The sequence below is a fragment of the Narcine bancroftii genome, chromosome 10 (assembly GCF_036971445.1).
Source record: "Narcine bancroftii isolate sNarBan1 chromosome 10, sNarBan1.hap1, whole genome shotgun sequence".
NCBI lineage: Eukaryota > Metazoa > Chordata > Chondrichthyes > Torpediniformes > Narcinidae > Narcine > Narcine bancroftii.
Window position 1 is genome coordinate 75,677,069 of NC_091478.1, and position 26,073 is coordinate 75,703,141.

The 26,073-nt window shown below is 41.1% G+C and overlaps 1 protein-coding gene across 6 annotated transcripts in view; it reads right to left on the minus strand.

The window, feature by feature from the left end:
• plekhg4 (pleckstrin homology domain containing, family G (with RhoGef domain) member 4) overlaps positions 1-26,073 on the minus strand; it is a 193,918-nt gene that overhangs the window by 152,730 nt on the left and 15,115 nt on the right. For 3 of the 6 annotated variants that reach the window (XM_069901414.1, XM_069901413.1, XM_069901412.1), the window contains exon 2: positions 23,050-23,162. The exons of 1 other annotated variant lie outside the window; for it this stretch is intronic. In XM_069901414.1, the coding sequence (XP_069757515.1) occupies positions 23,050-23,145 (96 nt within the window). In that variant the 5' untranslated portion in view covers positions 23,146-23,162. Of the gene's footprint in view, positions 1-8,403; positions 8,504-23,049; positions 23,163-26,073 lie in introns of those variants that run through there. 2 more of the 6 variants (XM_069901417.1, XM_069901416.1) reach the window with 2 other exon arrangements.

Consider the following 26,073-nt stretch of genomic DNA (forward strand, 5'->3'; position numbering starts at 1 on the left):
GAAGGCAACTGCCCGTTGGTCAGTCAGCAGGGTAAAGTGCTGACCGGCGAGGTAATGCCTCCAGTGCCATACTGCTTCAAAAATAGCCTGAGCTTCCTTCTCGATGGAGGAGTGCCAGATCTCAGGGCCCTGGAGGGTGCATGAAGAAAACACTACGGGCCTGCCTGCCTGCTTGGTTAAGTGTGGTGGCCAGGGCAAAGTCCGATGCATCACTCTCTCAAATGGGGTGGATTCGTCTACTGTGTGCATTTGGCCTTTGCAACGTTAGCTTTGATTTGGTCAAATACCTCGCAGGCTTCTGCCGACAGGAGGAAAACAGTGGCCCTGATAAGGGGATGGGCCTTCTCTGCATAGATGAGGATCCATTGGGCATAGTAAGAGAAAATCCCCAGGCACTTTTTTAGAGCTTTGAGGCAGTGAGGGAGGGGGAAGTTCTAACAGTGGGCACATGCGGTCAGGGTCACAGCTGATGACTCCATTATCCACAACGCAGCCTAGTATATCCAGGTGACGTGTACTGAAGACACACTTCCCTGTGTTATACATCAGGTTAAGGTGCTTCACGTGGTGGAGAAATTTCTGAAGGTTCTTGTCATGGTCCTGCTGATCATGGCCACAGATAGTAATGTTGTCAAGGTCGTGGTGATCTGGCTTGGGGCTGCTGTTCGACCACCTGGGAATGGGGTAGTGGATGGTTCACAAATTGCTCATTACAGACAGTGAGGGGAGGTGGAGCCCATCAAACTCCATAGTGACAATCTTTAAGTTACATTGAAAGTCGAACCTCAAGATGATGGGACTGATAGCATGGAGGGCCCTCATAAGTTCAGTCTGTCTGGCGGCCTCCTTTGCATTGTGACTGACATTCCTCTGGTGGCAGTACCAGGAGCATAAAATCAACGTATACTATGCCTTGGACCGTCAGGGTTACTGTGCAGCTCCCATGCTCTTTTGCCGATTTGGTTTGTGAGGCTAGGGATACGCTGAATTTCATGGGCTGCACTTCCAGGGAGTATTGCACTTCCAGTGTTAGGATGAATGAAGCTCTTGGTGCTTCCACTGTCAAAGAGGCACGAGGTGGGGTGGCCGTTTACCTGGACGCTCATCATGGCCTTGGAGATTGATGCGGTCGGTGTTGATCCAGGGACAGCTCGTCATCCAAGGGGTTTCGTTGTCTTCTGGTCGTTTGACAAGATGACGGTCATGATGGTGGCCTCCGTGGCTCGCACAAGGCCCTGTGGTCGCTCGCTAGGAGGAGGAGGAGAAAGCAGAGGTGACATCATCGCTGGAAGTGTTCAAGGGAGAAGACGGAAGTGGGATCATAGTGGTGGGTGGTCTCCGTAGTGCGCATGCGACCCCGTTCCACGGAAGTGGAAGTCCCTGTTCACAAGCATGGCTGCTGGGCTTATTGCTTTGCTTAGACTTACAGACCTTCACAAAGTGTCCCTTTATCCTTTATCTGGCAGTAAGTGCAGGTGGCATCCTTGGCAGGGCAGTGTTTCCTTGGGTGCTTGCCCTGCCCACAGAAATAACACATTGGGAGGTCGCTGACAGAAGTCAGGTTGGAACGTGAGGGGGTTTGCGATCCTGCCATGTTCCCCACAAGGTGGCAACATCCTCACTGGAGAACGATTCAGCATTGTGGATGTCCACTTCTAGAGTATTTGCTAGCTTGATGATTTGAGGTAGGCTCAATTATTTCTGTTCAAGTAGCCTTTGCCTCACGTAGTTGGAGCAGGCACCCGCTACACAGGCATCTCTCATTAGTAGCTCTGCATGCTGTTCTGCACTCACAGCTTGGCAGTTACAACCCTTTACAAGCTCCTACAAGGGCCTGACAAAGTCGTTGAATGTCTCCCCGGGTGGCTACCTGCGTAAGTAGAGTATGTGCCGCGCATAGACATCATTCACCCGTACCTTTTACTGGTCTTTTTGGATCTCCATGGTGTCACCATAGGTTTGGCAGTCCCGGACCATCCGGTAGACCCAATGCCCTATGTGTGAGAATAGTAGATGGAGCTCTCTTCGTCGTCCTGGATCGGTTCTGCAGAGGCAGTGATGCCAGAGAGCAAATTTGTCAGCTGCTTCTGGTTCTCTTGGATCGATTTCTAGGCAATCCAATTTCAGATACTTGTCCATGTTCCGAGGAAGCAAAAATCTAGCTAATAAAATTGAGGCACAATCAGTTAACCAAAAGACTCAAGTACTGGAACTGAAGGCACTTATTAGCTAGAGATGGACAGCATCTAGAGTTGCTGGCTCACACTGACCTGGACTCAAATTGGGGACTGGGGAGTGGCATGACAGCCTTTATGGGGAATAAAGGGGAGGAGTCATGAGCCAGCCAGTGAGAGCGGGGTCAAACATACAAGGTCAAGGTATTTACATACACAAGTGGTTTCACCACAGTGCCTCCATTCTATTGCTAATAAAAGTCTATCAGTTTTATGTAACTTCTGGTCATTTGGAGTTATTGATGGTGCATCAAAGGTGCCACATACAAGGCTGCTAAACCAGATAGAATTACACATAGAATTACAGGAAGGATACTAGTATAGGTAGAGCACTGGTTGATTGGCAGGAAACAGAGAGTAGGAATGAAGGGATCCTATTCTGGCTAGCTACCGGTTACCAGTGGTGTTCCACAGGGGTCGGTGTTGGGGTCACTTCTTTTTACGTTGTATTTCAATGATTTTGATTATGGAATAGATGGCTTTATAGCTACATTTGTAGATGATACCAAAATAGGTGGTGGGGTGGTGGTGCTGAGAATACTGAGACTTGGATAGATTAGGAGAATGGACAAAGATATAGCAGATGAAATACATTGAAAAGTGTACTTTGGTGGAAGAAATAGACAGGTAAACTAATACTTAGATGGGGAGAAAATTCAAAATTCCAAGGTACAAAGGGACTAGGGAGTCCTTGTGCAGGATACCCTAATGATTGACCTCCAGGTTGAGTCAATGGTGAAAAAGCCAAATGCAATGTTGAGACTCTATAAAGCACTAGTGAGACCTCATTCAGAGTACAGTGTACAGTTTTGGGTGCCTTATTTGAGAAAAGATATGCTGGCGTTGGAGAGGGTTCAGATGAGATTAACTTAAATGAGACCAGGAATGAAAGAATTGGCATACGAGGAATGATTGTTGGCTCCTGGATTGCCCTTGTTGGAGTACAGAAGGATGAGGGATCAATCGAGGCATTTTGAATGCTGAAAGGTTTGGATAGAATAGATGTGGCGTGGATATTTCCCATGATAGGGGAATCTTGGACAAGAGGGCATAATTTCAGGATGAAAGGGTGTCCATTTAAAACAGAAATATGGAAATATTTCTTTAGAGGGTCATGAGTTAGTGGACCATTGAGGCTGTGGAGTGAGGTTATTGGGTATATTTAAGGCAGAGATTGACAGATATTTGATTAGTCAAGGCATCAAGGGTTACAGGGAGAAAGCAGGGGAATGGGGCTTCACTTGTCAGCTACAGTGGTGACACTTTTATATTCAAATATTTCATCTTTTTTAAGCAAACCTTCCTGCCAGAAGATTGGTTGCCCTCAAGTTCAGGTGCAACCCATCCAATTATCCTTGTAAATTTCTCCTTGCATCTATTTCTTATGGGAAAGCAATCTCACTCATCATTAACGTCTGTGGAAATTCTGTCTGCCAGCAGTGCACATCCACCAGAGGCAGTGTATACAAATGAGAAGGTATACCCTGAACATTCTCAATAATGGCTCTAGATCACATTAAGACTTTGGCATCAGGTCAAAAAGAGTACAAGGAAACCTCCTTATGATTACCATATACTTTCTCAGCTGATGAATCAGTTATACTGCAAAATAAATAATAGTGAAGAAATACAACTAGAAAAGTTAACGACCTGAAAACTGATATATCTAATATCTTAGATATTTGTGTTGGTTGTTTTTCCAGACTCTTTTGTGTAGTCTTCCAAAGGCGGTATTTGCCTTGGTGAGTCTGTTGTCTATCTTGTTGTCGATCCTTGCATCTGATGAAATGGAGCAGCCGAGATAGGTAAACTGGTTGACCGTTTTGAGTTTTGTGTGCCCGATGGAGATGTGGGGGGGTTGGTAGTCATGGTGGGGAGCTGGCTGATGGAGGACCTCAGTTTTCTTCAGGCTGACTTCCAGGCCAAACATTTTGGCAGTTTCCGCAAAACAGGACGTCAAGCGCTGAAGAGCTGGCTCTGAATGGGCAACTAAAGCGGCATCATCTGCAAAGAGTAGTTCACGGACAAGTTTCTCTTGTATCTTGGTGTGAGCATGCAGGCGCCTCAGATTGAAGAGACTGCCATCCGTGCGGTACCGGATGTAAACAGCGTCTTCATTGTTGAGGTCTTTCATGGCTTGGTTCAGCATCATGCTGAAGAAGATTGAAAAGAGGGTTGGTGCGAGAACACAGCCTTGCTTCACGCCATTGTTAATGGAGAAGGGTTCAGAGAGCTCATTGCTGTATCTGACCCGACCTTGTTGGTTTTCGTGCAGTTGGATAATCATGTTGAGGAACTTTGGGGGGCATCCAATGCGCTCTAGTATTTGCCAAAGCTCTTTCCTGCTCACGGTGTCGAAGGCTTTGGTGAGGTCAACAAAGGTGATGTAGAGTCCTTTGTTTTGTTCTCTGCACTTTTCTTGGAGCTGTCTGAGGGCAAAGACCATGTCAGTCATACCCACACTCCTGTTCGGCTCCGAATCATGGGTCCTCTACCGGCATCACCTACGGCTCCTAGAACGCTTCCATCAGCGTTGTCTTCGCTCCATCCTCAACATTCATTGGAGCGCTTTCATCCCTAACGTCGAAGTACTCGAGATGGCAGAGGTCGACAGCATCGAGTCCACGCTACTGAAGATCCAGCTGCACTGGGTGGGTCACGTCTCCAGAATGGAGGACCATCGCCTTCCCTAGATCGTGTTATATGGCGAGCTCTCCACTGGCCACCGTGACAGAGGTGCACCAAAGAAAAGGTACAAGGACTGCCTAAAGAAATCTCTTGGTGCCTGCCACATTGACCACTGCCAGTGGGCTGATATCGCCTCAAACCGTGCATCTTGGCGCCTCACAGTTTGGCGGGCAGCAACCTCCTTTGAAGAAGACCGCAGAGCCCACCTCACTTACAAAAGGCAAAGGAGGAAAAACCCAACACCCAACCCCAACCAACCAAATTTCCCCTGCAACCGCTGCAACCGTGTCTGCCTGTCCCGCATCGGACTTGTCAGCCACAAACGAGCCTGCAGCTGACGTGGACATTTACCCCCTCCATAAATCTTCGTCCGCGAAGCCAAGCCAAAGAAAGAAAGAAAGAGATATTTGTAAGAGTAAATACTCTAGAGTGGATACTCTCATCACCTTCCAAAACTTTATAAATTCCCTAAAGCTTACTGCAGCTTAAAGAATAGTAAATATGACATTACCATTGAAGAAAGCAGAAATGTCTCAATAGCAGGAAAAATGCTGGAATCTGTTACAAAATATGTGAAGGAAGACATTTGGAAAATCGTAATAGGAGTGAGCAGAGCCAACATGAAATTACATGTTTGAGCCATCTGCTGGATTTCTTTGAAATGTGACTGAGTGAATTAAGGGGAAACCTGTGTATTTGGATTTTCAGAAGTCCTTTGATTTGCTTGCCAAAGGGAGGTTGATGAACAAACATAGAAATGGGGGAAATATAGTCACAAAAAGAAAAAAAAATAGAAACACATTGGCCTTCTTAGGTTGGTGGACTGCAAATAGTCGAGACTCATGCTGGAGCCCTAACTGTTCTATTTCAGTGATATAGTTGATGCAATAAATTGTAAGGTATCCAAGATACTCAATACACGAGTATTGACGATAATGACAAGAGGCTTTAAGGAGATTTATTCAAGTTGAGTGGGAAATAACATGGCAAATGGAGCACAGTATGTAATGGTTTCTGCTAGGTGGTGAGTAAAACAAAAGATAAACATACTTGATCTCAGTCTCACCAAACTACCAGGACCAGATATATCTACCACTTATATATCTGCTCACAACATCTCTGGTTGGAAATGACCAAAGCATAATCTTTTTGGAAAAAGGTCTCACCTTCGAGCACACCATCGCTTTAACATTATCATGTTGTATAACCCATCCACTATGTGAAATAGAATATATCCAGAATGGATTTAACAGCTCAAAACTTTGCATCTAGTAAGTTGTGGGTCATCAGAAGCAGACCTTTATTCCATCACAATTTGTCATTTTAAGCCCTGACATACACTTCATCAAGCCTGGTTTTAAGAAGTGCAGTAGGCTATGCTAGAAGAAGCATCAGGCATACCAAAAACAGTCCCAAAATGTCTAAATACAACTGAACTACAGAGAGACTAAACAGCCAAAACAACATGCAATTCAATAATCAGATAAAAGGCTTGTAGTCCAGCATATCCATTCAGGTATGAGCTGCTGCCTCCTGTATTCAATTATGACAACGCTCATTCCAAAAATGATAGGGAATGTTAAGAACATTTGCAATGCTACATCTACAAAATGCAAGGCTATTCAAGGCCAGCCAAAGAAAAGAAGTTTATTCTCAAACATATACAGAGATGAATGGTGAAATCCACAATGTGCCACACGAACAATAATCTGCTCACCAATGCGGTGTTTGAATTTTGCTGGATCCATTCAACTTCAGGGTATGCCACAAGCTTGGTCCAAACACTCCAGAGAACTGAAAGACTGGTTCAGAGTGCAATAGGGTTTAATTATATCCAGAATTCAACCTTTGAGCAACTTAAAGCAACCGGCAATAAAAGTAATGGAAACAAAATATGTAAAAAAAATAGTTAAATGCTTGAAATGGTGCCCCCTAGTGGTTAGTTCATCAATCATGCAGCATGCAATCTCAAGCAACCAGAAAATTCACTTATCTGGCATCTACCAATCCCCATAGGTGACAGATACTGGAGTTTTTATGATATTGCAGTTCAATGCTCCATTAAAAAAAATTAACCCTGACATTACAATTTTTTTTCAATCTAGCCTAAACATTATACTAAGGTCTCCAGAATGGAACTTGAACCTACAACTTTCCTGAGAATGTCACCCATGAAGATCAGATCCAGCAAAACACTATTTACAAGTGAGAGGATCTTTCAAAAATTAATTTCCTTTAATTACTGACAATGTAAAGCTGAGCATAAAATTCACCACATGGCATCTGTGAGATATATTGACCAACATGAAGCACTGCTGTGTTTATAGTTTGAGACAAAATAATGATATAAAATATTCCTTCTCTCATCTATTATCAAGAGATGGCAGTATATTTTTTCTTCATTCAAAAATTACAGCCAAATAAAGCTTCCAAAGTATTTTAATTATGGTGGTTTAAAAGTATTCCCTCCTAACATTTAATAACAGATGGTATAAAACCTATCAGTTTTCATTATTCTTACATTTTCAAAACCCCTCCAACTGAGTTCCAAGTTCAAGATGGAATTCTTTATGGATACCAGACAACAAAATCAGAGTGTAAACACAAATGAAACAATTTTCTATCATAATGCTGTTCCTTCCTACATCAAATAAAGGACTCAGTTCATCTTCTGACAGCCTGACACCAAAAATGTGCACCCTTGTTCATAAATAAATATAAATTTAGTTGAATTCCATGTCATGGTGAAACTCCATCCACTCTGTCTAATTTCCAAACAAGTTTGTTCTTCTAAATGGAAAAATAAATGCCAGCAAAGGGCCATTTATCAGTCTGCAAATAGACAGGAGCATTAAAAACGTTTCATTTCTTAATTACCAAAACATCTAATTTCCAAATTATATAAAACTCAGATAAAAATAAAGAATACCGCCAACCATTAATGCCTGCACAAGGATTCAGAGCATCACAAACTTTCCAAAAAGCCATTGCCATGTTTATTCTTTTATTGTTCTTATCTGGATGGAATGTCCATTCAAGTCATGAAGGCCAAAATATTAACAACAAACAAATCTATTTTCAGACTTAATGCACAAAAAAAATCAAAGAAACATACAATTCCTTCTCTTCACAATGCAACGTTCTTCACTGCTGCTGTGAACAGCAACTTTTCAAGTCTTTTGAGTGCATAAAGTTAAGCCACAATTCAATAGTCCACGTACATATTTTTCCCAGGTTCAATACAATTATCACAAAAATTTGACACTTCTAAAAATGCAAGAACTTCAGAAAAAATGCATCAAACATTATATTAAATGCTCACAGCAACATTTTGACACAATCACTCTTTTGCCATTGACAAAAGTACAACTCTACTGGATCCAAAATTGTGTCCAGATTGACAGAGACTAAGTACTGTCACATCCATAATACTTTCACGAGAAATGAAAATACCGAGATACAAAAGAAGTGAAATTCATACCATTTTCAAGACATTTCATATTTTCCTGTGGTGTTTTTCCAATGTGACATTTCCTTTCTTCCTTCTTAGCAGTGGGATAGATCCTTAACAATTTTGATCCCTGTAAAAGTTGGTAAAAGTGTGATACACAGAACACTTTAAGCATGCAGCTGTGATCCAGCCTTTTTACCACCCTTTCAAGGTTGCCAGCAATTCTAACTCATGACACACATGGCCAGATGGGGACCAAGCAAGGGAATTCTGACAACCAACAACCACTGCAGAATAACTACCATTTCACATCATTAAAAACAGAGTGGTAAATTGTTTTAAAATAGTTTACAAAAATTAATTTAATTTTGTTTCATTACTTAACTTAACCAACATACTTTAAAGTAAACAATACTTTAAAATGGCTACCACAACTTATGAAAATATAATATGCAAACTGCATGGTAATAATACATGCTAACAAGTAATTCTGCATTTCATAGAAAACCAAATTGAAACAGACGAAAAAAATAAGTTATTTTCTCACAAAACACTGGGTCAATAGGCAGAAAAGATCTCTACAGCTGCAAGCAACCCCTTCAAATACCCCCATTTCCTTAATTATGCATACAGATGAGTTAATTTCCTGTGGCCACTACAATCACACAAAACCTATATTTTTTTCCCCTGATGCAAAACACACATCATAAAATGTTTAAGTTTAAATGCAGAGATTTATAAAACAAAGGACAATTTTTATGACTTTCCACATTCTTCTTGAAATAAGCATAGGTCAGGAAAGATAATGGCATTTCTCTTGTGGGTGTAATAATTTTTTTAAATTTAAAAACAAAGCCACAGTTGTTTTGCTATTTTGAATGGTGATGACTAACTAGTGTTTATCAATTGTAAACCTTAAAAATGAACAGAGGAGCAAGTACTCCTAAGCAACTTTCAACTGCTATTTTCTCCTACATCCATTACTTGTTCAACTCTAATCAAAAGGCCAAGCTTTTGCCACAAGAATAGTTTGTAAATAAAAAAAATTTAAAAATAAATTGACGATGTTCTGAAAATAAAAATAACATCATAGATTCAAACTGCTAAAGAGAATAACTTTCTCCCCTTGTTCAAGTACATAGACCCACGAAAGTGCAACATTTTCAATAAGTTTCATGCCACTATACAAGGCTCTCATTATAAAAGTAATTTCTGAACAATATATATCCATAAATTAATTTTCTATCCATTTTGTCATTGCACGGGATGATAGCAGTTGTAAAAAAAAAACACACACACTTGTGGTAATTTTGTACAATCAAACAAACACTAAGTAATAAATGATGACACATAGAGAGGAGTGAAATTTTATATCATGAAAAGAACCATAGAACATTACAGAAACAGGCCCTTCGAGTCGGTACCAAATTATTACTCTGCTGAGTCTCACTGTCCTACACCCAGTCCATATCCCTCCAGAACCCTCCCATCCATACATCTATCCAAAATTTTTCAAAATGTAAAAACTGAACTTGCATTCATTACTTCAGCTGTCAGCTTGTCCACACTCCAACCATTCTCTGTGTGAAGATGTTCCCCGTAATGTTCCCATTAACCATCCCTTTCACCCCTAACCTCTGACTTACATCCCACCCAACCTCAGTGGAAAAAGCCTACATAATTTTGAATGCCACCACCAAAAGCCCTGGATGAACAATGTAATCCAGAACCTGCTGAGAGCCAGATCACAAGCATTTAAGTCTAGAAATCCAGAACACTACACAAGGAGAAGATACGATCTATGAAAAGCCATCTTCCAAGCGAAGTGGAGATTCCAGACATGATTGGAAACAATGAAGGATACCAGACAGCTGTGACAGGGCCTAAGTAACATAGCATTCGACAAAACCAAATTAAGTAGGAGATAGCTGCTTCACTCCCAGATTAACTCAATGCCATTTACGCCAGATCTGACCAGAAGAACAAGAACCACCACACACTCCCATGTCCCCTGATGATCCTCTACTTGTCAGAATGAGAGGACCAGGTGAATATACTGCATGGGGGAACAAGGCTGACGACACGCTTCGGGGCCTAGACTTAACAGTGGCAGCAGTACGATGAGGTACGAAGAGAGTTCAATCATTATTTTGTGCCTAAGAAGAATGTAATTTACGAATGGGCAAAATTTAACAAGAGAGTGAAGCAGCCCGCAGAAACAGTAGACGCGTTCATTCCAGCCTTGTTTAAGGGACAGATTAGTAGTGGGTCTAAGAGATTTGTCACTGTTGGGGAGGATGCAACTTGACAAAGACCTCATCCTCATGAAAGCATTCACAATGGCTAGACAGTCAGAGGCAATAAAGCAGCAGGAAACCCACTTGCAAGAAATGTGTGCAAGCAAACTGGCAGTGGACATAGTGCAACTTAAGAGAGGAAGACAGCAGAAGTTTAGAGGCAAAGGGCAGATGCCAGGACAGCAAAAAGACAATGACGCAGAGCAAAGTAGAGTGCAAGACATGCCCCATGTGCAGAAAACTACCATTCCACTTAGTATTTCAATTCCCAGCCAGGAATGCAGAATGCCACAACTGTGGCAAACGAGGTCACTATGGAAAAGTCTGTAGGTCAACACGCATGGTGAATGAAGTAGCAGAAGATATGGATGGAATGTTCCATGGAGAAATAGCATCTGGCAAGGATGGCCGACATTAACATAGGAGGCAACAAAGTGACCTGCAAAATCAACACAGGGGCCGATGTTACAGCCATTCCCGAGTAAGTGTTCAAAAGAATTATACCCGGAGATACCGAGCTAGGAAAAGGACAGAAGCCACTTTACATTCGGGGGGGGGGGGGCGGGGGCAGGAGTGAAATTTTTGGTCCTGGTATTGGCGAAAGAAACACTCTCATACAGAGAGAAGCACCACAGAAGAAATGTTCATGGTGAGAGACTTACAAGTGGCGCTACGGGGCAGACCAGCTTCAGTGAGACTTAAGCCTAGTGGCCAGAGTGGACGACCTAGACCAAGAGATGGTCAGAAAGGCATACCCCAAACTTTGTGATGGACTTGAGCTAGTACAGAAGCTGTATGCCATTAAACTCAAGCCTTTATTTTTAATACATTTTTTTTTGAAATTTATTTATAGTATCTCCATACATTCATTTCAAATTGACTTAGTATAATATTACATAATAGATACTAAATAATTTTCTAATTTTCACCCCCCCCCCCACCTCCCCTAACCCCTTAGGAAACCATCTTGTGGTGGTTAATTCCCAAAAACCCAAATGGGTGTGGTATAAACCACAAGTGGCCTATGACTTTCGGGAGCAGGAGTACCACCCCCTCCCCCCCCAGGCAGACAAAATACACGTAGAAACCGAAAAATCATCATTTCTTATATCCATAAAACCCCGGTCCATCAATTTAACCAATCTTATTCATAAACTCTTTTTTTTTGAAAATCCAAACTTGATATTAAATTTTGCACCCTTTCCACCCTCCCAACACTGAGTTAAACATTGTTTACAATCAATAAAAGCTTTTTTTAAAATTTTTTTTTCAAGTCTTCCTGAATTTCATCCACTGAATTAAAACACCTCTGACCATCCCAGTTCAAGACCAAATCTTCCATTCTTCTCAGTCTCAAGTTGAATTTGTAGCTTACTTTCAAAAAAAGTTTTTTCAAATCTTTTAAAATTTTCTTGAACATAATTCCTTCGGTCTTGATCTTCCAAAGCATCAATGTTATTCATAAGTTCTTTCTTCTATGTTTTCCAATTTAATATCAAATTTTCCACTTTGTCAATCTTCTCAATGTTAAGTTGAAATTATTGTTTATTTTCAAGAAAAACTTATTCAAAATTTTTAACTCTTCTTGGACATTGCTCCTTCAACTTTAATTTTATAAATCATCAATCTTGTTCATAGTTTCTTTCTACTGAGTTTCCAAATTTAATAAAGTTTCCGTTTTTTCCAATTTTCTCAATATTAAACTGATCTTGTTGTTTAGTTTAAAAAAAACCTTTTCAAAACTATTAAAATCTGTTTGCAATGTATGCATACTCACAGATAATAAATTCACTTTTCCAATATTCCATCCAAAAAAAATCACTGATAAACCTTATTGCAGGTCAAGGAGTTCCATATATATATTTATCTTCAGAAAATATTTCAAATACTTCAAATCAACATTCGTCGCCATCTTTCAAAAAGGAGTCCGAAATCAACTTTAATAAGTTCTGTTCTTGAGAAAATTCCAGCACCAACTCCGGCTCTGTCTGGGCAAATAGGTCAAATTTCTTCCAAAGTCAAAGAATGTAATTTTGTTCCGTATTTATAGATAATAAGTTCATCCTTCCGATATTCCATCCAAAAAAAATCACTAATAAACTTTAATGTTATCTGGATTTTTAAAACTCACGAGCAACCAATGCCAATTACTGCAATTTATCTTCATAAAACATTTCAAATCAATATTCATCACCATCTTTCAGAGGGGTGTCCAAGGCCAGCTTATCCGACAGTCCAATTAATGAGCTCCGTTCTTAAGAAGATTCCAGCCTTGACTCCGTGGTTCTGTCTGGGCAAGTAGGCCGAGTTTCTTCCAAAGTCGGAGAGTGTAGTTTTGTTCTGTATTTGAACTCTATTTTCCTTAATCGTTGTTGCCATTTTAAACTAAAAACAATTGATAAACAAAACAAAGACTTTTAACAGAAAAGAAATATTCTTAAAACGGGTATTTATATAACTGCCTGGGGGAGACCGGGAAGGCACGACGCTCCCTACGCCATATTGCCACGCCCCCCATTAAACTCAAGCCTGATGTGAAACCATTTTCACTTAAAGTACCTCAAAGGGTCCCATTGCCGCTCATGGGCAAAGTGAAGTGAGAACCACTGTTGCCAAGTAAATTCCCTGACAGGCCATGGCAAAAACTTGGCCGGACTTGTTCACTCTTGGAGAGAATGCTTATTTATTAGTGGTGGGCTATTTCTTGAGATTCACAGAAATAGTACAACTCAGCCCAACACAAGCTACCGATGTAAATGTTCACTTAAAAACGATGTTTGCACGGCCTAGCATTCCAGAAACATTAGTAAGCAACAACGGTCCACAATTCTCTGGACAAAACATGAAAGCCTTTACAGCAGATTATGGGTTCAAGCATGTGACCAATAGCCCTAAGTATCCACAAAGCCATGGTGAGGCAGAGTGAGCAGTACAAATAGTGAAGAACCTGCACAAGAAGGCAAAAGACCCTTACTGCTCAGTATTGGTGCAAAGAGCCACCCTGCTGAGCAATGGCTAGAGTCCAGCCCAGTTGCTAATGGGACATTGCCTTTGCACAACTCTACTGACCCTTCTAGAGAGGTTGCAGCCAGAACTCCCAGACCTGCTGCAACTCCAGAACAAGAAGAGGGAGGTGTACAGATGTAACAAGAGACATAGAATGAGCGGCCTGGAAAAGCTGGTACTCGGAGATGATCTCTGTTGCAATTCAGCAAGGTTCAGTAACTTTCGTGCACCACAACCTAGAGTTGCACATGGTTAGCCGATCACAAGGGACACTAAGACGGAATCACCAACATCTCATGCCCATACCAGAGTCTCAAGGTGAAAAGCAATAAGAGCTCCAGCCAGAAATGGACACTCCTGCAAAGGCAGGTCCAGAGTTCAGCTGGCATAATAAGAATGCGGTTAGGCCGAGGAGAGACCACAAGGATTGAATCTGTAGAATCTGTAAAATGCCCAGAGTCAAGAAGGACTTGTGTATTGCAAATGTTTTATGTGTATTTGTACCTGAATGCATAAAGGTAACTGAAACAAGAGCGAAGCCACAGAAAAGGGAGCTTCGAATGCAAAGTAAGGGGAAATGTGGTGTAACACTACTGGCGGGACATTGAGCGAGCCTATGGCGTCACAGGGCGGGACTTCAACATCCGGAAGAGTTATGCATCTGGTGAGTTTGGGAGCAGCAGGCAATACTTATGTATATAGTTGTTCACCAAAGGCATGTTATGAATGCAACTCCAGGCTCAAGATAGTTTTTATTACAAGTGTGTTTGAACCCAACATGACAAGTGGCACTTGCATCCACAGTGATGAATAGTTTTTAGAGGCTGGTGTTGAAGCTTATCAGCTCCTACCTGAGCAGTGATATGAATCTGTTCCAGCAGAGGGGATGTTTAGAGTTATTATCCCTCCTCTCTTTGAGCAAGAAATGCTATGAAGCCAATATATGCTGAATCAACTATAAACATGAAAACGACTGTGGAAAATTAGAACACTAAAATCAAAATTTTAATTGATCCTATCCAACATTGTTAAATTAGCACTAACAGATCTTAGCAGACACTGTATTTCAACTCACTGATGTTCAGACACATGGAAGTGTGTGGCAAGGACAGAATTCCATTTTAACATTACCGACAAAGAAGAAAGGAACAAAGTGGCCAAAACTTTTATTGATAGTTTCTTAAATTAATGCCCCAGAAGAAGTAATAATATTCTCAATTTTCTGACATCATTCACCAATTTTGAGCAAGAAATAGTTTGATTAAATTCATGAAGGCCATGAACTGACATTTCCTGAACTTCGCATTCAATTCACCTGCTTCCTTCCAAATACTCCACAGGTTAAGCGAGCACTTAAATTTTTCCTATCCTCCGATTCATGTAGGAAGACATGGTATTTCAGATAAAAAGTGGAGGAAGGTAAAAATAATGAATCAATTATTTTCAATTAGTTTCAAGGACATTGCTGAAAAAAAATTAAATTCCAGATCAACATAATTAGTCACATTTAAATTCTACACATGGCAAGATATAATTTAAAATAGTGTCTCCAAATCAACATCCAGACCCTCTGCTTACAAATCCTGTAAATGAATTACTATGCCTCAATAATCACCAGTCACATCAAGTGAACTTAGTCTTTTCTTGGAGTGTCGGAGGATGAGTGATGAAGAAAGGCATTGATCTTGTGGATGGCCAGAGGCTTTCTCCTCCCCACCAAGGCTGAAATGGCAAACGTGAGGAGACATAGTTTTAAAGGTGGTTAGAAGTACAAGAGGTCGCTTTTTTTCCCACACAGAGAGCTCCCCCGTACTTCAGTTTAAACATATAAATTACCATGATTCATCTGGAATTTTATCTCTGACAAGTGTGAGGTGAACTTTGATAGGTTAATCCAAGGCATGAATCACACAGTGAATGGCAGTGCCCTGGACAGCGCTGTTCAACAGCAGAGACTTAGGGATAGATACATAGTTCAATGAGTGTGATGTCTCAAATCAACAAGATGGTGAAGAAGGCATGTCTTCATAAAACTATCCCTTTCAAAAAGAACACTGGATGATATGCAAACTAATTTAAGTATATTATAGTGATTGTCAAATACAAAATATATTTGTTATTTTTAAGATGGAAAAACATGCTAATAAAACTTTCTTCTACAATATTAACTCTGATTATCCAAACGGTTGGGACCGGGCCTATTTTGGATAAACGTTTTTTCAAAGAATTAGTAATTTTCTAAAACAGCCCAGTAGCACCAGCAAATCACTTGTAACAATGTTTAAACAACAACAAACAACAAGATAAGGCTTTTTAACCATTAAAATATTTAATTCTCATCAAAAAATGTCAGCCACCGCAGATCACCGATACCACCCCACCAAAGCCCCACTTGTGCCGAGAGCCCAAGGAGCCTAAGGTCTGCTGCTGCCTGTCACCGAGATACCGATGCCCCCGGTCAGTTTGGCTCTGAAAAAATTTTGGACAAAAGAGGATTTCTGATTTGTTTCAGAGAATCGATTTCAAATAATCGGAGTTGTACTGTATTTATTGCTCGTTTTAAAGAAACCCAAATTAATGCAGCATTATTCAGGGTATAATCAGTACATTTCTAATTTACAGTAACTACCACTTAATTATGTTTTGTTGATGGTCTGAAAATATTAACAAAATACATATTCATTTCCAGCTGAAGAAGTGCTTTTATTATGGCTTAACAAACATACCACAAACTTTAACCAAATGTAGTAATCAACCACAACCATTCAAACTCACAAGGTTGTTATGCACAAATAAATCTGCTCCACTGCTTCAGCATAACAGGGAAAATGAATTTTTTAATCCCACTTTGGCTTCATTTGATTCAAGTTAAGCAACGCAGTGGAATAACATGCTCTTTGAATCAAATCAACCAACATTTTTGAAGATTATGTTGTTAGTTCTACTGCATTATCTTGACCCTTTCATCTGAATAGTTTTAGGACTGCAAAAATATTACAAACAGAAGCATACAATGATATTTTTTGCTTCATTGCAGGTAGGTAGATCAAGTCATACAGAAATGGAATTAAACTCCTTTTTTCTGAAGGGAAAAATATCAAGCAACATGAGCATTTACAATGGCATTCTAATGTAGGGCTTGGTTTATAGAATAGCTTAGTTCAGCTAGATGGCAATTATTCTAATCCTCTCAACAATAAGCAGAACAGACTGCTTTTTTCAGCATTCAGATTTAGTACACATATTGTATTCCATGTGAAAATGCATTTATGTAACCCAAACAAGGGTATTTTTTCACTTTTTTCCGATAAAAAAAATTCATAGATGCTGCCTGATTGGTACCTGTTCCTGCACTACATTTATTTTACATTTCTAGCATTGGCAGCATTTTGATTTTTTTTTAAATCACAGCATCTGCTCACTTTAATAATTCGCAACAGATCAAGATACGATTTTATCCCCTTTCCAAAAATGAACATCTTTGTTCCAAATCAAGTATACTTGTAATTTTCTAAATTCCATTATTTTGTGTAAAAGTAGAGAATGCATTTTATGTTTCCAGCAAAATATTATTTTTAAAACACACCTTTTAAATCTAATGCACAGAATATTGTACAAAATGTTTCTTATAAAAATACGTGCATTTTCCTATTGATAGTAAAAGGCTAGTACTTGTAATGTCAATTTCTTTATGAATTTAGCAGTCTCCATTTTCTATACTCAAGTAGCATATCACAAGACCATTAACAGAATTGAATCCTTAAATATCAAGAATATTTTAATCTGGATCTTAAAGAACATTCTTACAAATGAAGCAACATGTGGATCCGCAGGGGTCATCTATGGCATCACAGAGATCACCTTGTTGAGCACCTCGACTCTGACCACTGCAATAGGGGATCTCCCATGACAACCCATTTCAATTCCTCACCCCATTTCCAATACTGACATCCCTGTCCATGGTCTCAGTCCATGGCACCGCCAGACTGAGACTACCAGAAATTGGAGGAGGAACAACACCTCATTTTCTCTCTGGGTAACCCCCAACCAAATGGCATTAACATTGATTTCTGTGGTTTCCCTTAGACACACCACCCCCTCCCCCCTACACAAACTACCATCTCTCCCCTTCCCCTATGTCTCTTTTCCTATAGCTCTCTCTCTCTCTCTCTTTCCCTCCAGCTCTGCATGCACAGAGCCACTTCCCCTCTCCCAATCAATTCTCACCTTTCCTCTCCTGTCCTATCCATGTCCAATTGTTGCTTTTTGCCTGTTGGCCTGTGCTCCTCCCCATTCCCTTTCTTTCTCCCTCCCCCATCCCTTTTATTCAGGCACCTGCCTGCTTTTTGCTCATAACTTGAACATCTTAAGGGCTCAGGCCCGAAACCTTGGTTATATATTTTTCCCTTCTGTGGATGCTGCGACACCTGCTGAGTTCATTCAGCATTTTTGTGTTTTTACTTCTTAGATAACTTTTTGTCTCCCAATTAACTCCAAGGGTTAAATCTTAGCAAACTCTAAAATTGCTTCCCACTTCCAAACAAAATAGTTAAGTTAATCAGAGGCTATTGGACTTAGTTTAACTCCTCCCCTTTCAGACTATTGTAGTGATGTGACAAGACATACCAACTACTCACTAACTTGATCTTAACCTGTTCCTACCTGTGACTTATTCCACTACAGATAAAAACAGCAAGGAATATAAAAACATCACTTTCAAAGTCCTTTATAAATCACAATCAATTATAACTTAGGTAATTGCTTTACTGTGACTTGGTCAAAAAATCTTTCCCTTGCAGATACATCATCAGCACAAGGATTGTGGTGGTTAAAAAATGTTTACTGTGTTTTTTTATATATTTTGTGATTGTTTACTTTCATATCTAACTTTCCTTTCTTTATTGCTTGCTTAGGAATTCTTTTCCCAATCTTGCAGTTTGTCTGCATGAGCTGTTAATTTATATAGAACCATAGATAAACAGGCCCTTTCAGCCCTTCTACTCAGTGCTGAACCTTTTTTTTTGCCTAGTCCCACTGATCTGCACCCAGTCCATAGCCCTCCATATATCCTTTGTAACCAAGCCTGGCTCTCCTTAACCTTCTTGTTCTTGTTTTTAACTGGAATAAAGTTTTGTTGAGCACTGTGAAAAATCTCTTTTAAAGTCTTCTACTGTCCCATCATAAAACCTGTGCACCCAGTCTACTTTGGTCAATTCCTCCCTCATTTCAAGCAGTCTTCCTTGTTTAGTATAATACACAGGTTATAGATTGTACTATTGCATCCATTGTATGAGGAATTCAGTCATACTGTGATCACTCTTTCAGCACAATTTCCCACTGCACCTGCAGAATTTCCACCAGCCCAACCAATAATGAATTTTGGAACATTCTGATGGTTCAGTAAACATGTAAAACCAATTACAAAATTCAGCAAACAGGTAAAACCCCACAAGTTACATCTTTAGTCTTACTCTGCAGATATGTTTTACGCCTGCATCTCCATTCGTCAAAATGGCTGACATTTGTCATTAGTATGGGAATTACTCCAGAAAAATACAAGTCTAAAGATGCAACCATCAATGCATTATTAAATTTATACATTTCTCTTTCCCTACGACAGCTCCAAAATCCTTACGAGAGCTATGAAATATTTATTGTGAACACATATCTTTTACAAGTATTCTTTGGCTTGGCTTCGCGGACGAAGATTTATGGATGGGGGGTAAAAGACCACGTCAGCTGCAGGCTCGTTTGTGGCTGACAAGTCCGATGTGGGACAGGCAGACACGGTTGCAGCGGCTGCAGGGGAAAATTGGTTGGTTGGGGTTGGGTGTTGGGTTTTTCCTCCTTTGCCTTTTGTCAGTGAGGTGGGCTCTGCGGTCTTCTTCAAAGGAGGTTGCTGCCCGCCAAACTGTGAGGCGCCAAGATGCACGGTTTGAGGCGAGATCAGCCCACTGGCGGTGGTCAATGTGGCAGGCACCAAGAGATTTCTTTAGGCAGTCCTTGTACCTTTTCTTTGGTGCACCTCTGTCACGGTGGCCAGTGGAGAGCTCGCCATATAACACGATCTTGGGAAGGTGATGGTCCTCCATTCTGGAGACGTGACCCATCCAGCGCAGCTGGATCTTCAGCAGCGTGGACTCGATGCTGTCGACCTCTGCCATCTCGAGTACTTCGACGTTAGGGATGAAAGCGCTCCAATGGATGTTGAGGATGGAGCGGAGACAACGCTGGTGGAAGCATTCTAGGAGCCGTAGGTGATGCCGGTAGAGGACCCATGATTCGGAGCCGAACAGGAGTGTGGGTATGACAACAGCTCTGTATACGCTTATCTTTGTGAGGTTTTTCAGTTGGTTGTTTTTCCAGACTCTTTTGTGTAGTCTTCCAAAGGCGCTATTTGCCTTGGCGAGTCTGTTGTCTATCTCATTGTCGATCCTTGCATCTGATGAAATGGTGCAGCCGAGATAGGTGAACTGGTTGACCATTTTGAGTTTTGTGTGCCCGATGGAGATGTGGGGGGGCTGGTAGTCATGGTGGGGAGCTGGCTGATGGAGGACCTCAGTTTTCTTCAGGCTGACTTCCAGGCCAAACATTTTGGCAGTTTCCGCAAAACAGGACGTCAAGTGCTGAAGAGCTGGCTCTGAATGGGCAACTAAAGCGGCATCGTCTGCAAAGAGTAGTTCACGGACAAGTTTCTCTTGTGTCTTGGTGTGAGCTTGCAGGAAAGGGCTTTGGCAAATACTAGAGCGCATCGGATGTCCTCCAAAGTTCCTCAACATGATTATCCAACTGCACGAAAACCAACAAGGTCGGGTCAGATACAGCAATGAGCTCTCTGAACCCTTCTCCATTAACAATGGCGTGAAGCAAGGCTGTGTTCTCGCACCAACCCTCTTTTCAATCTTCTTCAGCATGATGCTGAACCAAGCCATGAAAGACCCCAACAATGAAGATGCTGTTACAAGTATAGTTACAGGTCTTTCCCCCCCTCCCCCACCCCCCAAATACAAAATTAAAGATAATGCAAAGATTTTTTTTTATAAAATAAATTATTCCCATGTGGTGGTCAGAATGTAATTAATTTTTGGTTCTTGAATATTTGTGCATAATCATTGAATACTTATGTACCATATTAACAATACCGTATCAAGTTAAGTAACATAAAAATAAACCACATCCCATTATCATCCATTTAAAAGTCTGAATCACACAGAATATGCAACTATCTGCCAATAATGTAAAAAAAAATCCAAAAAAAAATCAGCAGACCACTTTAAATAGGGGAAAATTGTAAACCTCTACATTTGTACTTTGACAATTTCTACTACATTGCAAAAATAGTGTTTGCAGTTTAATATTTGCAGAGCATTTGTGACATATTCAGATTCTTTTTAAAAGGTTCAATCTTTTTATTGATCTTTTATCATTTATTAGTTTGCAAAATTAGAAAATCAACTGCATCCATGTGAACTGTTAACTGAAACCAACTTTGATGATCCTTTAGATTATCATGATCAAAGCTGACTGTATATTCCCTTCTTCCCACATGCCAAATAATTGAGCATCAAATAAATCACTGTACTCCAAAATCAAATGATACATCTCCAAGATTTAGCATCTCTGATTATTGAGCAAAGTTAGCCAATCTTAATCATGGGAAGCAATGTTTGTAATAGTCTCATCCCATTTGCTGCTCTAAAATTCAGCTAAGACTTTGCAACCTTCATATTCCCACAGTCTTCCAACACCCATAATCTACAAATGTGAAATAGATTGCAAATCTTCCAGAATTAATCTAGAATCTTCAGTAATTTACAATAATTTTTGTCCAGGAACACAGGTAGGAATAACCAATGAAAAAGGACATTCGGGCACGAGCGAGTCATTTAGCATCCCTCTTTATCCAAAGTTCTAGCTCGTCCCCAAAACACTTTTTTCCTTCCACGAGTTGCATCATATTCTCCCAAACTCAAATGACCAGCTTTGTATTCCGACATTAATTCATACACATCAAGAAATTTTAAACATCTAATTACCTTTAATCACACAGTGAACAGAATACCAACAATCTACTAATTAAATGATTTTATTTAAAATTTAATTTACACATGCAGCACAGTTACAGGCCCTTCTGGCCCATGCTGCCTGAATAAACCAATTCACCTACCAACTCCATGTTCTGAACAGTGGGAAGAAATCAAAGCACCTAGAGGAAATCCATGCAGACACAGAGAGAACCACTTCCTCCTTATAGAGAGTGCTGTGTCATTGCTTTGGTAATTGTTTTCATTTTTAAATTTTAAAAAAGTTTCCTTTGTATATGCAATAAATCACTGCTTCTGAATATACAGGAACATGCTTTAGCTGTTTTTACTATCAGATTTGTGGCTTTAGCTTAATCTATTCCTCTGTCCTCTCTACACCCTTCTCAAAACTACAAATCCGCACAGCACTGAGGCTTCAGTAGGAAGTTGTCAAAGGGGATCCATACAAGGTAGACACAGAATGCTCACTCATAACATAACTGGTTTCTCATTAATAGAAGTAAAGGTATATTGGGCAGTAAGATCAGGTACAAAATTATCTAAGATCTTGTTAAATTGCATTGCAGGCCTACTCCAACTTCTATTTTGCATGATTTAAGAAGGGCTACTTTTGGAAGGCAAGCAGCGCTATTCTTCGATGGAATCACTAGATGGGCAGAAAATATAGCTAAAAGAACAATGAGCTAACACTGAGTTATATTTTGTACTTCTTAAAAACAGCTTCATCAACTTTCATCATTCTGATATTTTTTACTCAATCATCTGCCATCCATTCATTTGAGGGCCGGGAGCTGCAGGAATATAGTGAGATTTTAAAAATGAGAATGTAAGGTTGTGGCTACTTGAAACAAACCAGCAGCCATGTGTGCAGGGTACTCCCCACTCCAAATGAATGCTGTGTTCTTAAAAAAAATGCAAAACACAACTTCTATTTTGACCTGCCAAATATTTAAGGATATTCGGACAATATTGGTGTAGGAAAGACCAAACACTTGAAGAATTACAATTTTGAAATTTGCAAATTCTATTTTCAGTTACATAGACAGTGTAAGGAAATACATTGTTCTGGGTTCATCTTCATAAATGTAGCAAATGTGCTCAAAAGCATGAAGTTACCACTTTAGCAGTTGAAATACTGTGTGCAATGTCTTTATTAAGTAGTACTATTAACTCTATAAATCTCCAAACCTTCATAAAATAATTTCAGAATATACCATATATCTCAAATGCTTGCTCAAAAGGTTGGGAGCCACTAACTAGACAGTTAGGATATTATTAATTTTTCATGGATTTTTGCCACTCTGCATGAAACATATGAATAAACTTACATTTGCAGCTCCTTTGAATGTGGCCTCTACTTCTCTAAGCCACAGTGTAATATAACTACTGTTTGCACAAACCATGCATGGATTAGCTACATCCATCCTTTCAATTTCATCAACTGCAAAGTTAAATAAAAAACAAACTATTAAACTAATTTAAATTTTTTAATGTAAATCACAAAATTCTGTAGACACTATGGTTGAAGTAAAAAACACACAATGCTGGAAAGCTCAGCAGGTCAGTGTCTTTTATGTAACAAAGGTAAAAATACATAACCGAAGTTTTGGGTGGGATTGTACATAAGACCATGAACAGACATGTAAGTGGGAGAGTGTGACTTGGAATTGAAGTGGTTGGCCACTGGGAAGTCACTGGGGTTGCAAACGGATTGGAGGTGCTGAGCGAAGCAATCTCCCAGTCTGCCACCGGTCTCTCTGATGTAGAGAGTGCCACAAAGGATGCAGCGGATGCATTAAATAAGTCCTCTGGATGTACAAGTGGTTTTGCTTCACTTGAAACACCTGTTTGGGGGCCCCAGACTGTGGTGAGGGAGGAGATGTGGGTGCAAGAGTTGCACCTCCTGCAGGCACAGGGGAAAGTACCTGGGGTACGATGGGTAGGGAGGGATGAGTGCACGAGAGAATCGTGGAGGAAGTGGTCCATGCAGATGGCCGAGAGGGGAGAAGGAGGAAAAATGTGTCTGGTGGTGGGGTGGTAGGTGAGGATGGGGGGATTGTGTCTGGGAGCAGGGGGGCTGTGGTGGAACACAGCATGGCATTCATAACATTACCATGTTGTATAGGTTGGCCTGACTCTGACCCTGTAACTCCTCCCCGTAAGATTCCCCGATAAAGGCAGTGTCACCCTAGTCTCTTCCTTTCATACCAGCCTTGGAACCAGGCCAGCAGTATATGAAGACATGCCTGTCATTTCAGGTTATTAAAGCCATTAATCACTCACTTTGAGTCTGCTTGTGGTTATTGATTGTGTATCTATTTAATAACCTGACTAATCTGCCATGGACAAGGCGATTTGTGCAGAGAAGCTGGAGACCGATTCCAGGGAACCAGAGGCCTCCGTCAAGTTCGACATGTGGCCACACTGCCTGAATGCTTACATGAAGTGCAAACAGATCACAAACAACATAGATAAGTGCAATCTACTCATCGGTCGGCCACCAAGCTTATCAAAAAACCCATGATTGAGACAATTACGACAATGTCATGGTCCTATTGTGGCATCAGTACAGTGCCTGCATGAACTCCATGAACAGTCGTTATCTTCTGGTCACCCAACACCAGACTTCCAGTGAGTTTCTTGATGACTTTGTGAGGGCCATGTGGGAATTTGGACAAGCATGTGGGTGTGGAGATGTGACGGCTGCCGACAACTAAGAAGAACTCATCCGCGATGGGTTAGTGGCCAATTTTCATTCAAACCATATCTGAGAGATGCCTGGAGGGCAATAGGACCCTACAGGAAGTTATGCATCTGGCGCGATCGTGAAAGGACCAAAAAATGCAGAGGCTTACTCCATAAGCATCACAGCCACCAGGTGGGAAGCATAGGCACCGCCATTTTGCGACTCTGGATCCCTAACAGCTGCTGCCGCCACTGAGCCTATGGAGTGCAATTACTGTGGCCAGTCTAAGTAACCTTCAAAGAACTGTCCAGCCCAAAGCACGACCTGCTCGAACCTTCCTCTAGCAGCACTGAGAGCCAGCCATAACCCTCATCGCCATCTTGGAATGACTAACTTCCAGTGTAATTTCCAGCTGCAGAGCCAAAAGGCGGGAAAAGAAGACGACGTGGGTCGACGTTACTTCCAGACCCTGCCGCGTGCAATCCATGGGGGTGGCTATCTTCAAGATCTCTAGGGTGGCCATCTTGGTGGTGGTGCTGCCACATTACAGCACCAGCGACCTGGAGAATGAACTAACTCTGGCCTCAATTGGTCTGGTCCAGAACAGGCCACACCAACTGGCGTGATCCATGATAGGCATCACGGACTGCCTATTCGACATGGGGAGGACTGAAAGTTTGATACACCCAGGCACTGTACGACGCCATTCCCTCACAGTGTCCCCTGCAAAGTGTAAAGTATCATTGGCGTCAAAATCCCACTCCACTGAAATCCATGGGTGCTGCACGGTGACCCTAAATGTGAAGGGCACGAAGTATTAAAAACTTCAAACTTCTCATCATACCCCATCTCTGCATGCCAGTCATACTGGGGCTGGACTCCAATGCCAGCTAAAGAGCTTACTGATGCAGTTTGATGGGTCCCATCCTCCCCTCATGGTCTGAAACAACCAATTCCTGGATAGCCCGCCCATCTCTCTGAACACAGCCAATCAGACACCAGAATTCCATTTAGATCTGCAATCTCGCCACATTCCAAGTCCCTTCACCCCCCGTGCCCAGCCTCCCCCTCACCGTTCGAAAATTTCACCCCTAACTGCAAACCGGTCGCCACAAAAAGTAGGCAATACAGCCCCAGGGATAGAAAATTTATAAAAGCAGAAGTAAAGCAACTGCTAGATGAAGGGACCAGCATCAGCCCTGGTAGAGCACAAGTGATGGTGATTAAGAGTAGGGAGAAACACCAGATGGTCATCGATTACAGCCAGACCATCAACTGGTTCACCTTTTTTGACGCCTGAGAATGTCCAGTACCTGGTCTTCTCCACCATCAACCTCAAGTCTGTGTATCATCAATTTCTGACCTGCTCGGAGAACTGCCCCTATACAATGTTTGAGGCAGATGCCACCTCTACCATTTCCTTCGGATCCTATTCGGCCTCATAAATGGACTATCCATGTTCCGGAGGGAGATGGACCACATGGTGGACGACTATAAACCAGTGGTTCTCAACCTTTTTCTTTCCACTCAGATACCACTTTAAGTATTTCCTATGATATAGGTGCTCTGTGAGAGATTGCTTAAGGTGGTATGTAGGTGGAAAGCGAACATTTCCAAACCAATGTTTATATCGTACCTAATTGACTCGTTACACACAATGACAATT